The 17,500-nt window shown below is 45.0% G+C and overlaps 2 protein-coding genes across 2 annotated transcripts in view; both read left to right on the plus strand.

The window, feature by feature from the left end:
* The window catches only part of chmp1a (charged multivesicular body protein 1A), a 10,183-nt gene extending 755 nt beyond the window's left edge, over nt 1-9,428 (plus strand). Inside the window, exons 4-7 of the mRNA XM_079809176.1 lie at nt 161-307; nt 4,018-4,146; nt 4,542-4,735; nt 8,656-9,428. Coding sequence (XP_079665302.1) covers nt 161-307; nt 4,018-4,146; nt 4,542-4,735; nt 8,656-8,677 — 492 coding nt within the window. The 3' untranslated portion in view covers nt 8,678-9,428. The remainder of the gene's footprint in view (nt 1-160; nt 308-4,017; nt 4,147-4,541; nt 4,736-8,655) is intronic.
* slc10a3 (solute carrier family 10 member 3) lies at nt 9,313-11,993 on the plus strand. Its single transcript, XM_079809173.1, has one exon. It carries the CDS (start codon nt 10,556-10,558, stop codon nt 11,861-11,863), a length of 1,308 nt encoding a protein of 435 aa, XP_079665299.1. The 5' UTR covers nt 9,313-10,555; the 3' UTR covers nt 11,864-11,993.
* The last annotated feature ends 5,507 nt before the right edge of the window (nt 11,994-17,500 follow it).

Here is a 17,500-nt window from a genome sequence, read left to right on the forward strand (position 1 = left end):
CGACCCGGCGCGTGTGACGTCATCGTGACGTCATCGCATCACTACCGCGAGCACTTAGACATGTCCTGTCATGTTATTTAATCGAGTGTGTGTTATGTAGTGTTGTGTGTGTGTGTGTGTGCTGGAGCTTCTCTAAGTGTGTGTGTGTGTGTGTGTCCAGGCTCTCCAGCAGAAGAATGTGGAGTGTGCGCGAGTGTACGCAGAGAACGCCATCCGCAAGAAGAACGAGGGCCTGAACTGGCTGAGGATGGCGTCTCGAGTGGACGCTGTGGCCTCTAAAGTGCAGACGGCCGTCACTATGAAGGGGGTGAGTGGACATTACACCGCACACAACTCACACAGCACAGCACACACACACAGCACAGCACACACACACACACACAGCACACACACACACACACACACAGCACAGCACAACTCACACACACACAGCACAGCACACACACACACACACACAGCACACACACACACACACACACACACACACACACACACACACACACAGCACAGCACAACTCACACAAAACCACACTCACTTCAAAGAAAGACTTTCTACAAAAGTGTCAAGATCATTTCTGACCCTGTCTTTGACATATATTCCGCATCTTTGCACTTTTAATTATCAATATAGCCTAGACGAAATGTAAAAATAGCGTTATAATATTTAAACATGCATATGAAACACAATATATTGTTTAATGTCTCCAACAACACATTGTTTGTATTTTCTGATGCCGTGTAGGTTTGACAGTAGCCGTGTTTCCGTTAGCCTACAGATTTGCGCAAAACTTTATATTTTCTAAATGTCGATGAAGTATTGCGACATGACAGCGTTTATTAGCCGATGTTCTCTGACTAAAGCCAGTTCTTTCCTCTCGGGATCAGTCTACATTAGGCCACGTGTGTTGGTTTGTGTATCCCGCTCCAGATATTATTATTAATAACAGAAGGAGGAGATATAGGCCTGTCATTCAAGCATTAACCCATTTGAGCCCACATTTTTCTGAATGGTTTCCTGCATATCGTCATGTAATTACATGTCCTATGTGAACATGTTCTGAAATCGTATTTGAATGTGCGGCAACTATAGTTATTAATATGTCGTATGCAGCCCTTCAATATCAAATATGACTCGGAGGAGAACATTTGGCATCTAACTCAAAATAACTGCTTTCAACTGATCAATCTTTATTCATAAACACATTTATTGTGTATAAAAGTCGAAGAACATTCGATGTAAACTCAAAAAAGCTGCATCTAATAATCTGTTGAATATGAAAATACAACAAACACATTTGTCTTAAAGTGCTGGAACATAGAGCAGAACAAAGTGCAGTCATTGAGTTGCCCCAACAGGGCATTGTGTATCAAAAAGTTAAATGAAAATAAATCAATATAATTACGGAAAAATTACATCTATTTAACTAAAATAAATAAATAAATAGTCCCATAGTATTCACAATGGCTGACTGTTGAAGGTGATTTCATATAATAATGTAAATGTAAACTCATTACTTGTCTGAATTTCCACATTATAATGGAATCATAAGCTATAGTCATAAAGAGAATGAGGGTCCTTGACCCATTACAATGAAACGCATCCAAACTGGATGAAGAGTCCTCAATATTTGGCCCTTACAAGACACAATATCATAAAATAGGATATTTTCCCTATTTTCCACATTGGACACGGTGCCTGTGGGATATTCTGTGCCTGTGGGATGGTTGGAACTCAACTGGCCTAATTATTCGGCTAGAAAGAACTGCAGCTAATCCAGAGTGAACTTTGATGATAGTAATGTTTATTCAGTCATCCAATTGCAAGGCATAAACAGGTTTGCGTGGATATGTACATAAATGTGGTTTCTGTGAGAGAACAAATAAGGATGGTAAATATACATACACAGTTAAGAACTGTATAACTATACTTATAAGTTACATTTGTATAATGTAACCGTAAACCAGAGCTTATTGTACCATATATAGGCGCTAAATGCAGCTGCATTAAAAGGAGCGGAGCTGCCGCTGCTAACAAGCGGTGTCGGATTATCAAAGTGTGTGCGCCGCTTTAACGTTAGCACTGCAGTGCGCTCTGTATAACAATTGTTAATATGCCGATCAGACCTGATACATATTTCCATCAACATACATTACAAGCAAATATTTTCTATAAACGAATAAACATTGTTGATAACAAAATAACTGAATATTCAAATAGGTGAGCATTATGCTATTGTATGTTGACACAAAAATACTTCTGAGGTGACATCAACTGAATTACATGATGACACACTTTGAAACACATCCACAATGACAATAACTATTATTACTTACGGAGTTATTAACGCACAGAAATACCACACAAGGAAAAACAGACTTTTGAGGAATAAACAAGCCAGGAAAACTCTGTATAACTCTGTTACTGACGCTGCTGAGATGAAAACTCTCTGCGCATGCACCAGACAAGTCTGAACAAGTTGACGCGCACATGCGCGAGGCAGAGAATTTTGTACAGTGCCATCGAGTGTTAAAACCGGTTAAAACGCGAAAGGCGGAGCTTGAATTTACGGGTATGTCCCTCTTTGGCTAATGTACTTTCAAGATGGAGGGGCAACATGGGGACCACCGTTAGATCCCATTACCTTATGTATTTTCAATGGCATATTATAAACTTACGAGAATACTTTATTACTTGAAAGAAGTAAATATACATTAATGAGCACATATAATTTTGAAAGAACTAAGTGTTTTTAGCTAAGAATAGACTAAAAAAGTTACACAGTGTAGCTTTAAGGTCTGTACAGTAGAGATGTCAGTTAAAGGGTTAAGTTATGTTTTAGGTGGGATATTATGAAAGCAAAAGGCACTAAAGACCAAAACTCTTGATTTATGAACCTGTTAACACAGCACATTTCCCCATTATATGAGCACTTACAAGTCATTTGCCCTCCGCCAACTGTAGCTCCTGCTTGGACTTTTGACTAAGTGCACTAAAAACTATAGCTCTGTTGTAAGATTTGTTTTATTTGGATGATTCTAGAGACCTTCATGATTATGTAGATATATATGTCAAAAAAATACTTATTGACATGAAAATAGCCTTTTTTCGGGAGGGTTTGCCTTCGCTGTGCTTCCTGGAAGTAGGGGGAGGAAGTTGGCAGCCTCATGTGACAGGAAGGAAGCTAATACCTTTTTTTTCTGGAATTCCTTTATTTGCTTGTTTTCTTGCGTGTCATTAAGATATTAAACATGGATAATATCAGAAAAATGCTTAATATTATACTTAAATGGGTTAAATGCAATTAAAAGAGCGAAATGTTTGAATGTGATGGTGTTTTTACACTTCGTTATTTTGGCTTGGAATTTAATTTGTTGGAAATATGAACTGAATTTCGAAATGCTTTTGAAATGGAAAAACTTTGCGTTTAATAAACAAAATATATTTCTGGAATGGAGACAGCGTTTGGAGGGCAGAATAATCTGTTCCACGGCCTGTGTTGTTATTGTGAGTGCACACGCATAACAATAATATGATAAAATCTAATATAAATAATATTCCACCATCATAAAGGAAAAATCCATCAGAGCGCGCCGACGCCTTCGTCAGACAGAGGGTTAAAGAAACCATAGCCTATTTACTTTCATAGTTCGGCAGTTTAAATATTAGCCTATAATAATATTATTTTAATGTCATATGCTGGTTATGAAAAGTGAGCAGCAAGAGTAAGATGCTGACTCTTAATATCGGATCATTTTCCTTTCGTCTGTATCAGCTCAGCACTGAAACCAGTCAAATGATGAGTTACTCAGTGCATTATTGTGATTAGCCACAGCATTCTCTGACACAAGCCGTCCAATCCGTTACAAGCTACAGTTTCAGTAGTAACCAATAAACATATGTTTTTCAACTCAATCCATCCGCCACTGGGGCTGCTATACAAGTCTAATTCCCCGCCTGCATGTTGGTCTGGAGTGTGTGTGTGAGCACATGACATCATCAGTGTGTTGCGTCCTCAGGTGGCGAAGAACATGGCCCAGGTGACCAAAGCTCTGGACAAGGCCCTGAACTCCATGGACCTGCAGAAGGTGTCGGCCGTCATGGACAAGTTCGAGACGCAGGTGCAGAACCTGGACGTCCACACCTCGGTAAGAGTGTGTGTGTGTGTGTGTGTGTGTGTGTGTGGTCCTTCTGACCCGTGCCCATCACTGAGCCCTGTGTGTGTGTGTGTGTGTGTGTGTGTGTGGTCCCACTGACCCCTCTGTGACCCGTGTGTGTGTGTGTGTGTGTGTGTGTGTGGTCCCACTGACCCCTCTGTGACCTGTGTGTGTGTGTGTGTGTGTGTGTGTGTGTGTGTGTGTGGTCCCACTGACCCCTCTGTGACCCGTGTGTGTGTGTGTGTGTGTGTGTGTGGTCCCACTGACCCCTCTGTGACCTGTGTGTGTGTGTGGTCCCACTGACCCCTCTGTGACCCGTGTGTGTGTGTGTGTGTGTGTGTGTGTGTGGTCCCACTGACCCCTCTGTGACCTGTGTGTGTGTGCAGGTGATGGAGGACTCGATGAGCTCGGCCACCACGCTGACCACGCCCCAGGAGCAGGTGGACCACCTGATCCTCCAGATAGCGGAGGAGAGTGGGCTGGAGGTGGAGGACCAGCTGAGTCAGCTTCCAGCCGGAGCCACATCACTGGGGGAGACATCAGCCCGCGCTCAGGACAGAGAAGACCAGCTGTCCCGACGGTACACACACACCATACAGACATCACACATCATACATACATCATACATACATACATACATACATACATACATACATACATACATACATACATACATACATACATACATACATACATACATACATACATACATCATACATGCATCATACATACATACATACATCACACATCATACATGCATCATACATACATACATACATACATACATACATACATACATCATCCATACATACATCATCCATACATACATCATCCATACATACATCATCCATACATACATACATACATACATACATCATCCATACATACATCATCCATACATACATACATACATACATCATCCATACATACATCATCCATACATACATACATCATCCATACATACATCATACATACATACATACATACATACATCATCCATACATACATCATCCATACATACATACATCATCCATACATGCATCATACATACATACATACATACATACATACATACATACATACATACATACATACATCATCCATACATACATCATCCATACATACATCATCCATACATACATCATCCATACATACATCATCCATACATACATCATCCATACATACATACATACATACATCATCCATACATACATCATCCATACATACATACATCATCCATACATACATCATACATACATACATACATACATACATACATACATACATCATCCATACATACATCATACATACATACATACATACATACATACATACATACATACATACATCATCCATACATACATACATCATCCATACATACATCATCCATACATACATACATACATACATACATACATACATACATACATACATACATACATCATCCATACATACATACATACATACATACATGCATACATACATACATACATACATACATACATACATACATACATCATCCATACATACATACATACATACATACATACATACATACATACATACATACATACATACATACATACATACATACATACATACATCATCCATACATACATACATACATACATACATACATACATACATACATACATACATCATCCATACATACATACATACATACATACATACATACATACATACATACATACATACATACATACATACATACATACATACATACATACATACATACATCATCCATACATACATACATACATACATACATCATCCATACATACATACATACATACATACATACATACATACATACATACATCATCCATCCATCCATACATACGCACATACATACATACATACATACATACATACATACATCATACATACATACATACATACATACATCATCCATACATACATACATACATACATACATACATACATACATACATACATCATACATACATACATACATACATACATACATACATACATACATACATCATACATACATACATACATACATACATACATACATACAACATACATACATACATACATACATACATACATCATCCATACATACATACATCATACATACATACATACATACATACATACATACATACATACATACATACATACATACATACATACATACATACATACATACATACATACATACATACATCATCCATACATACATACATCATCCATACATACATCATCTTCATCTTCCTCTTCAGATGTTCTATGGGGTTAAGGGCAGTCGAGACGCTTCTGACGCTGTCTGTCTTTAGCCCAGGCGAGACGCTTCTGACGCTGTCTGTCTTTAGTCCAGGCGAGACGCTTCTGACGCTGTCTGTCTTTAGTCCAGGCGAGACGCTTCTGACGCTGTCTGTCTTTAGCCCAGGCGAGACGCTTCTGACGCTGTCTGTCTTTAGCCCAGGTGAGACGCTTCTGACGCTGTCTGTCTTTAGCCCAGGCGAGACGCTTCTGACGCTGTCTGTCTTTAGCCCAGGCGAGACGCTTCTGACGCTGTCTGTCTTTAGCCCAGGCGAGACGCTTCTGACGCTGTCTGTCTTTAGCCCAGGCGAGACGCTTCTGACGCTGTCTGTCTTTAGCCCAGGCGAAACGCTTCTGACGCTGTCTGTCTTTAGCCCAGACGAGACGCTTCTGACGCTGTCTGTCTTTAGCCCAGGCGAGACGCTTCTGACGCTGTCTGTCTTTAGCCCAGGCGAGACGCTTCTGACGCTGTCTGTCTTTAGCCCAGGTGAGACGCTTCTGACGCTGTCTGTCTTTAGCCCAGGCGAGACGCTTCTGACGCTGTCTGTCTTTAGCCCAGGTGAGACGCTTCTGACGCTGTCTGTCTTTAGCCCAGGCGAGACGCTTCTGACGCTGTCTGTCTTTAGCCCAGGTGAGACGCTTCTGACGCTGTCTGTCTTTAGCCCAGGTGAGACGCTTCTGACGCTGTCTGTCTTTAGCCCAGGTGAGACGCTTCTGACGCTGTCTGTCTTTAGCCCAGGCGAGACGCTTCTGACGCTGTCTGTCTTTAGCCCAGGCGAGACGCTTCTGACGCTGTCTGTCTTTAGCCCAGGCGAGACGCTTCTGACGCTGTCTGTCTTTAGCCCAGGCGAGACGCTTCTGACGCTGTCTGTCTTTAGCCCAGGCGAGACGCTTCTGACGCTGTCTGTCTTTAGCCCAGGCGAGACGCTTCTGACGCTGTCTGTCTTTAGCCCAGGCGAGACGCTTCTGACGCTGTCTGTCTTTAGCCCAGGCGAGACGCTTCTGACGCTGTCTGTCTTTAGCCCAGGCGAGACGCTTCTGACGCTGTCTGTCTTTAGCCCAGGTGAGACGCTTCTGACGCTGTCTGTCTTTAGCCCAGGTGAGACGCTTCTGACGCTGTCTGTCTTTAGCCCAGGCGAGACGCTTCTGACGCTGTCTGTCTTCAGCCCAGGTGAGACGCTTCTGACGCTGTCTGTTGGTCAAGAGTGCGACAGCTGAAACCCATGTCTGTCATACGTCTGTGTGTAGTGGTTCTTGAAGCACTGACTCCAGCTCCAGTCCACTCTTTGTGAATCTCCTCCACATTTTTGAATGGGTTTTGTTTCTCAATCCTCTCCAGGGTGCGGTTATCCCTATTGCTCGTAAACTTTTTTCTAGCACATCTTTTCCTTCCCTTCGCCTCTCTATGAATGTGCTTGGACACAGAGCTCTGAGAACAGCCAGCCTCTTTTGCAATGACCTTTTGTGTCTTGCCCTCCTTGTGCAAGGGGTCAAAGGTCGTCTTTTAGACAGGTGTCAGGTCAGCTTCTTCCCCATGATTGTGTGGCCTACAGAACTAGACTGAGAGACCATTTAAAGCCTTTGCAGGTGTTGTGAGTTCATCAGCTGATTAGAGTGTGGCTCCAGGTGTCTTCAATATTCAACCTTACTGAATTTGGGATTTTCCTTAGTTGTCAGTTATAATCATCAAAATTAAAAGAAATAAACGTTTGAAATATATCAGTCTGTGTGTAATGAATGAATATAATATACAAGTTTCACTTTTTGAATGGAATTGGTGAAATAAATCAACTTTTTGATGATATTCTAATTATATGACCAGCACCTGTGTGTCCATCCCTCTATCTATCTATCCATCTATCCATATATATATCCATCCATCATCCCTCCATCCATCCATATATATCTCTCCATCTTTCCATCCATCCATATACAGTATATCCCTCCATCTATCCATATAGATCCCTCCATCTATCTGTCCATCATCTGTCCATCCAGTATAGTCTCCACTAAAATGAATAGAGAGGTTAATCAGTGAGAGGAAGGTTATAAAGGTCCAGCCTCTGAAACACAACAGAGATAACACAACTCCATCACCCCACTCACAGCTGCTCCATCCCCGTCTGATGCAGAGTGTGTGTGTGTGTGTGTGTGTGTGTGTGTGTGTGTGACCGATGTCTGTGTGTGTTGCAGGTTGGCGGCTCTACGTAACTGACGGTGTTCAGATCCTGCTCAGAGGACTTTATCAAAGGCTGATTTTTATAACCCCCCCATGATGAAAGCAAGCCCTCTCCTCTTCCTGTCTCTCCATCCTCCAGCGGGTGGTGTCCTCCACCCTCTCCTCTTCCTGTCTCTCCATCCTCCAGCGGGTGGTGTCCTCCACCCTCTCCTCTTCCTGTCTCTCCATCCTCCAGCGGGCGGTGTCCTCCACCCTCTCCTCTTCCTGTCTCTCCATCCTCCAGCGGGTGGTGTCCTCCACCCTCTCCTCTTCCTGTCTCTCCATCCTCCAGCGGGCGGTGTTCTCTCCTCCTGGAGTGGAGCATTAGGGGCGGAGTCTCTCACTGCCGCCCATCTGAAGGGTCTGCGGTTCTCCTGATTTAGGCTCATATTTATGCTCGTAAGATTAATGCTCATCACGTGTCCCGCAGAGCAGCACGTCACACACACGCCTTACACACAGCAGGTGCTTCTCGCGTTCAGTGCCTCACACACACACACACACTCACTCTCACACACACACACACTCCCTCTCATGCTGTGTCGTTCTGCAATCAGTGCTGAAGTCGAACGAGCCGGTGTTTGTGAGAGGAACACGTGACACACACACACACACACACAGCGTTTCATTCTTGATGTGGTGGATCTGTCAGGAGTGTGTTTTCCTCTTCACACACACATGTTTTATTACCGTTACTGTACGTTTCATTGAACGCACATGCATAATAAAGTTTCTGATCTTTCTTGTCTGAATGTGTGTGTGTTTTTGTCTACATCAGTGTCTCTTCTGCTCATGAATCTGATCATAAATACAGTAAAACAGGGGAATATCGCTCCAGTGTGAGTGTGAAGTGATTCCCGTGATCGCAGCTGAATGTTCTCAGTCTCCAGTGTCACATGATCTCAAGCATAATCGCGTTGTGGCGCAATTTTGACCTTTGAGACGGTGCGTAGTGTCATCAATAATGATATGGTTGCGCAATATTGGGGCCATGAGTGTTGGAAAAGTTCAGTAACATGTCAAACTAATAACACGAGTCGCTGTTTCGTGTCTGTGGTGTTTCTGAGGTATCTCAGGAGTAATGTGCTGAGATTAGTCCCCGCTCGGCTTCCATAGGCTCGCGAGCCGGGGTGTTTCCTGAGCTTCTCCCGAGCGTCATTGGGCGGAAGGGAACGCGCGTTCGCGGTGTGTGTTCCTACAGGGGGCGCTGCGCTGCTCACATTCCTCATCTCAGACTCATCCACACGAGAAAGGGCATTATTCTGCCCGGGAGGCGTTTGTGTACTGGAAGTATTAATGTTTAAATGCGCCTATTTTTTTAATCTCAAATAAAGCGCATCGATGTGTAATCACAAGCCGCTGTGATTGGTCCATCCTTGCCGCGTTGAGTAAAGAAACGGGTGCCACGTGACCAACGATTATCTCTTCCACTCCAGCTACAGTCTGGATGATAATTTATTATTGCATAATTTGACGTTAACAAACTCTAATATGCGCGGAATTTGAAAACAACTAAAAACAAGAAAAACATTGCGCGCACGACCAATCAGCGACAGCGTCGCGCCCCTAAGCCCCGCCCACCTCAGAACCAGATTTCCGTTATACCGTTGCTCGCCTTTCTACAGGGAGTCGCCCGTAGTAACCGCTCGAGCTCATACCGGATTCACCCCACAGATGACGAGAGCAAAGTACAGCCGCGAGTAAACATGACGGGAACACCCTCCGGATTGAGCAACACCGACCGCCACACACGGAAATAACCCCCGTGAGTGAGCGCGTGAGTTCCGCCGCCATGAGATGACGGATTTAACGATGTTTCCTGAGGAGAAATATTCGCCGGTGACCGTTTGAGAGGCTTCCCGTGATGGTGGAGACATGAAGACAGCGCTCGTGTTGAGCTGTGTGTTGTTACTCGCGCGAGCGGAAGACCCGGAGCGGGTCCAGTACCTTCACATCGGCGACGGATCCTCGCGCGAGTTCGAGTTCCCGCAGAACACGCGCGGCGTGATCGTGATCTCCAGCGGCTACCGGAGCTCCGGAGGCCGGAAGGGGCGCGAGAGCCTGAAGCAGACGGTGCGGGTGAGCTCTCTGGACCCGGACGTGCTCTCCGTGCTCAACGTGACGGGCGGCGCGAGCGGCTACGTGATCAGTATCCGCTCCGGGGTGCCGGGCACGGCTCCGCTGCTCATTCAGCTGATGGATTTGGACCGCGAGTCGGAGCCGGTTCTCATCGAGGAGCGCAGGGACTACTCTATACGGGTGGCGGACGTCGGCGACGGGGACCCGGGCGAACTGTCGCACTTCTCGGAGAACCCCATCCTGTTCGCGCTGCTGCCGCTCATCTTCGTCAACAAGTGCGCGTTCGGCTGCAAGGTGGAGGTGGAGGTTCTGCGCGCGCTGCTGCGGCGGCCGGTTCCGCTCCTGCTGGGCGTGGCCGGACAGTTCCTCGTCATGCCGCTGTACGCGTACGCGCTCGCGCGGCTGTTGGCGCTGCCCAAGGCGCTGGCGCTGGGGCTGGTGATCACGTGCTCGGCGCCGGGCGGGGGGGGCGGGTACCTGTACAGCCTCCTGCTGGGCGGTGACGTCACGCTGGCCATCAGCATGACGCTGGTCTCCACGGTGGTCGCGGCGGCCGCGATGCCGCTCTCCTCCGCGTTCTACGGGCGGTTGCTAGGCGTCCACGCCGCGCTCCACGTGCCGTTCCTCAAGATCCTGGGCACGCTGCTCTTCATCGCCATCCCCATCTCGCTGGGCATGCTGGTGAAGCTGCGCCTGCCCGCCGTCACGCGCGTGCTGCTCGCGCTCATCCGCCCCTTCAGCGCCGTGCTGATGGTGGGCGGGGTCTTCATGGCGTACCGCATGGGCTCCTCCATCCTGGCCCGCGTGCGCGCGCCCATCGTGCTGGCGGGCGTGACGGTGCCCGCGCTGGGGCTGCTGCTGGGGCTGGCGCTGGCGAGGCTGGCGGGGCTGGCGCCGGCCCAGAGGCGGACGGTGGGCATCGAGGTGGGCGTGCAGAACTCTCTCCTGGCGCTGGCCGTCATGCAGCTGTCCTTCCGGCGGGCGGAGGCCGACTACGCCTCGCAGGCGCCCTTCATCGTGGCCCTCAGCTGCACCTCGGAGATGCTCCTGCTGGTGCTCGCCCACTGCGCCCGCGCCCGCCTGTGCCCGCCCGCGCCCGCCTGACCCGCCGGACCATCCTCATGTGTGTGTGTGTGTGTGTGTGGGACACTGACAGATATTTTTCTATGTGATTTGCTGTTCTTTTGTAACTGGGCCTGTTTACATAAGATGCTGATTAAAGGCTTTTCTCACAGCAGCTGGAGTCATGAGTTTGACCTCTGACCTCACACTGATCGGGGGATTTAAGGGTTCAGCCAAAACTGTAGATTGTGTCATTAATTCCTCACCCTCATGTGGTTGGACACCCGTCAGACCTCCGTTCATCTTCAGACACAAATGAAGATATTTTAGTGTAAAGCTGATGCTCTGAAAGGCCTCCATTGGCTCAACTTTACTCTCTCAAGACCCTTAAAAGACACTAAAGACTAAAGTTACAAAGTCCATCTCACCACAGTGGCTCTACAATCATTTTACGATGCGACGACAATAGTTTTTGTGCGCAAAAAAAATCTAAATAACGCCTTTATCCAGCTTGTTCTTGTCTTCCGTGTGTGTCTCCACGACGCATGCGCGAGAATATGAGCAGATCCGGCGTTCGGGAATCCATGAAATACACACTTTAGCCCCAAAACTATTGTAGAAAAATTAAGAAATTGAAATTGTAAAATTATCGTGTTTTGTGCACAAAAACTATTGTCGTCGCATCGTAAGATTATTGTAGAGCCGCTGTGGTGAGATGGACTTTGTAACGACGTTTTTAGTGCCTTTTCTGGGTCTTGTGAGTGTAAATGTACTGAATGCCAATGGAGGCCTATCTGAAGCCTTTCTCAGCATCAGATTTACACTAAAATATCTTCATTTGTGTCTGAAGATGAACGGAGGTCTGACGGGTGTCCAACCACATGAGGGTCAGTCATTAATGACACAATTTACAGTTTTGGCTGAACTAACCCTTTCAGTGGAGGTGTGTGTTATTATGGGCTTCTCTCACTCATCAGTGGAGGGTCAGCGACCGGTTCAGGGTCTGAATGAAGTGTTTGTGTGTGTGTGTGTGTGTGTGTGTCTCTGTGTGTGTGTGTGTCTCTGTGTGTGTGTGTGTCTCTGTGTGTGTGTGTGTGTGTGTGTGTCTCTGTGTGTGTGTGTGTGTGTGTGTGTGTGTGTGTGTGAGTGAGAGTGTCTCTGTGGTTGTGTGTGTGTGTGTGTGTCTCTGTGTGTGTGTGTGTGTGTGTGTCTCTGTGTGTGTGTGTGTGTGTGTGTGTGTGTGTGAGTGTCTCTGTGGTTTGTTGTGTGTGTGTGTCTCTGTCTGTGTGTGTGTGTGTGTGTGTGTGTGTGTGTGTGTGTGTGTGTGTGTGTGTGTGTGTGTGTGTGTCTCTCTGTGTGGTTGTGTGTGTGTGTGTCTCTGTGGTTGTGTGTGTGTGTGTGTGTGTGTGTGTGTGTCTGTCTCTGTGGTTGTGTGTGTGTGTCTCTGTGTGTGTGTGTGTGTGTGTGTGTGTGTGTGTGTGTGTGTGTGTGTGTGTGTGTGTGTCTCTCTGTGTGGTTGTGTGTGTGTGTGTCTCTGTGGTTGTGTGTGTGTGTGTGTGTGTGTGTGTGTGTCTGTCTCTGTGGTTGTGTGTGTGTGTCTGTCTCTGTGGTTGTGTGTGTGTGTGTGTGTGTGTGTGTGTCTCTGTGTGGTTGTGTGTGTGTGTGTGTGTGTGTGTGTGATCTTTGCTCTATTGATCTGGGTCACAGGCGTGTTCAGTGCTCGTCCTCTGAGCAGGAAACATACGTGTCAAACACACACACGTCTGTTTATTTAACAGGAATGTTTTCTACACCAACACAGACATGACAGACAGGCCTATTATGGGCTGGCGAAGAGAAGAAGACAATACAGCTATTGAGGGTTTGAACAGAAGTGGTTTGACTATAATAACAGCCTGACATAAACCACCAGGACCAGTCTAACCAGTCTAACCAGTCTAACCAGTTACTCCTGCTTTATCTGCACAGACAGAACTCACACAAACACTCACACACACTCACAAACACTCACACACAAACACTCACACACACTCACACCCACAAACACTCACACACTCACAAACACTCACACAAACACTCACACTCACAAACACTCACACACAAACACTCACACCCACAAACACTCACACACTCACAAACACTCACAAATACTCTCACACACACACACACACTTCAGTGACAGTACACAAACAAACACACACACACACACTTCAGTGACAGTACACAAACAAACACACACACACACACTTCAGTGACAGTACACACACACACTTTAGTGACAGTACACACACACACACACACACTTTAGTGACAGTACACACACACACACTTTAGTGACAGTACACACACACAGACAAACCCACACACGCAACCAACCAACCACAGAGACACAGACAGACAAACACACACTCACTCACACACACACACACAGACAAACACACACGCAACCAACCACAGAGACACAGACAGACAAACACACACACACACACACACACAGACAAACACACACTCACTCACACACACACAGACAAACACACACGCAACCAACCACAGAGACACAGACAGACAAACACACACTCACTCACACACACACAGACAAACACACACGCAACCAACCACAGAGACACAGACAGACAAACACACACTCACTCACACACACACACACACACAGACAAACACACACGCAACCAACCACAGAGACACAGACAGACAAACACACACTCACAGACAAACACACACACGCAACCAACCACAGAGACACACGCAAACAAACACACACTCACACACGCAACCAACCACAGGGACACACACACAGAGAGACACACACGCAACCAACCACAGGGACACACACACAGAGAGACACACACGCAACCAACCACAGGGACACACACACAGAGAGACACACACGCAACCAACCACAGGGACACACACACAGAGAGACACACACGCAACCAACCACAGGGACACACACACAGAGAGACACACACGCAACCAACCACAGAGACACAGACAGACAAACACACACTCACAGACAAACACACACACTCACTCACACACACACAGACAAACACACACTCACTCACACACACACAGAGAGACACACACGCAACCAACCACAGAGACACAGACAGACAAACACACACTCACTCACACACACACAGACAAACACACACTCACACACACAACCAACCACAGGGACACACACACAGACAAACACACACGCAACCAACCACAGGGACACACACACAGAGAGACACACACGCAACCAACCACAGGGACACACACACAGAGAGACACACACGCAACCAACCACAGGGACACACACACAGAGAGACACACACGCAACCAACCACAGAGACACAGACAGACAAACACACACTCACAGACAAACACACACACTCACTCACACACACACAGACAAACACACACTCACTCACACACACACAGACAGACACACACGCAACCAACCACAGAGACACAGACAGACAAACACACACTCACTCACACACACACAGACAAACACACACTCACACACACAACCAACCACAGGGACACACACACAGACAAACACACACGCAACCAACCACAGAGACACAGACAGACAAACACACACTCACAGACAAACACACACACGCAACCAACCACAGAGACACACGCAAACAAACACACACTCACACACGCAACCAACCACAGGGACACACACACAGAGAGACACACAATTACTCACACACACACACACACACACACACACACACAGAGAGACACACTTACTCACACATTTAAAGGCTTTTCTCCACTCCAGTCTGTACCGGTTTTATACATTTTAATCATAAAAATACATTATTTTGTGTCTGTATTTTCTGATTTATGAGCTAAGAGGACACCTTTGACTGTAATGTGTCATAAAGCCGTGCCTTTATCCGTGTTCAGATGTTTATTAACCCTAAAACCGTATTCTGGACAAATGTGGGCAAAATAATTTTGATTTATTTAAAAACAATACTTCCCTTGATCTGAGCGGTACAAGACTTGGCTACTTTTCCTAAGTTTGCCTCCTGAACACACACATTTTTTTTTGACTCAATTCTACAATGTTAAGTGGGTGAAGAAAAAAACTCCTTAATCCTGTATTTGGGTCAAAAATGGGCACCCATAGAAATGAATGGGAAAAAACGTAATTTAGGGCATTCTTCTTGTTTTTTTGTAAAAATAAATTAATAGATCCAATACAATGCATATCTAACATACACACAAATGAAGGACTGATCCTGTACAACATTGTCATCATGGCAAAAACTCACACTCATACACACACACACACACAAACAATGCATTCAATGAGCCTATGACTGAGCTTTTTTTCCTCTCTTTTTTTAAATAAAAACTGAATTGAATGAGCCAATGTCTGACCATGTTTTTTGGTATGATCCAATCACCCACCTGGTACCTGACACCTCAGAGTCAGACCAAACTGCTACTGCAAGGTTTGTTGATACTTCAAACCAAACGCTTCTGTAGCATATGCTAAAGCTGCAGTGGCAGATGTTTTCTCAGTTCACTGCAAGCAGCTCAACGAGAGGAGGTTTAGTGCTGCAGAAACCCTGGATATTCTCCTGGAGTCCAGTGCGGAGGAAGGACACCAGACAAACTGTGCAGACAATATATCTGCAAACAACATTCAGTTACAATTACCTGCTGCCACAAGTGCATGTAAATATGTAAATAACTATTATTGTTTGTTCTTGTCACTTATTTAGTTATTTTATGTATGTTCTTACCTGTTTGGTACTAATTAGTTATTTACATTTTATGTTTTGTGTTTGAAACAAATGATAAATGATCTACTACTTTGTCTTTTCCTTATAGCATGGTCATATTTATCTAAGCATATTTTGGCATCTTTGTATAGTCTCACCTAACACAGATATATATTTTTTTTAATTACAATTTTAACTTGTGATAGTCAAAAACTTAAGAGGTCAAATTCATTGTATACAGTGGTTCATAGAGTTCAGCCTATATATGCAGCCATTAAGTACTATAGCCATCTAATGGCTTTTGATATTATTGTTTTTTTGTTAATTTAATACCAAAATAAGACACCAGGTGACAGCAAAGTCACTTCATCTTTAGGGTTTAGCTCTAAGAACTTATTGGAATGATATTTTCATGTAGTTAAAACATTTTAAAAAATAAAACATAAAAATAAGCATAATTTACATGGAAAATATGGTACTTTTTGAAGTAAATAAATTCAAAAATACCCCCAAAATAAAAAAAACACCATAAATGGATAGACAAAACTTTATCGAAGACAGTGATATAACATTTATAATGGATAAAAAATAGGAACACACCTGAGTCCTCTGTGCCCACTTTTGTCCACAATTACAGGATTAAGGGCTATAAAGTGAATACGGTTTGAGGGTTAAAGAAATGAATGAAAATTACTGCATTTTAATCCGAGAATGCCTCATTTGCATATTTAGACGTGACGTCTCAGAACACGTGTAATACACAGGAGGTTTGCACTTCTTAATGTAATCAATCCTCTGGAGAAGTGTGCTGATAAGGTCATATTAGCCAGGATTAATGTATTATCTAAAGAAATCATAATTAAATGTGTCGATGATTATTGTAGATAACCGACGCAACTGCATTAATTCATATTCACACGCA

The sequence above is a fragment of the Gobio gobio genome (genome assembly GCF_949357685.1).
Source record: "Gobio gobio genome assembly, chromosome: 25".
In the NCBI taxonomy this organism is placed as follows: domain Eukaryota; kingdom Metazoa; phylum Chordata; class Actinopteri; order Cypriniformes; family Gobionidae; genus Gobio; species Gobio gobio.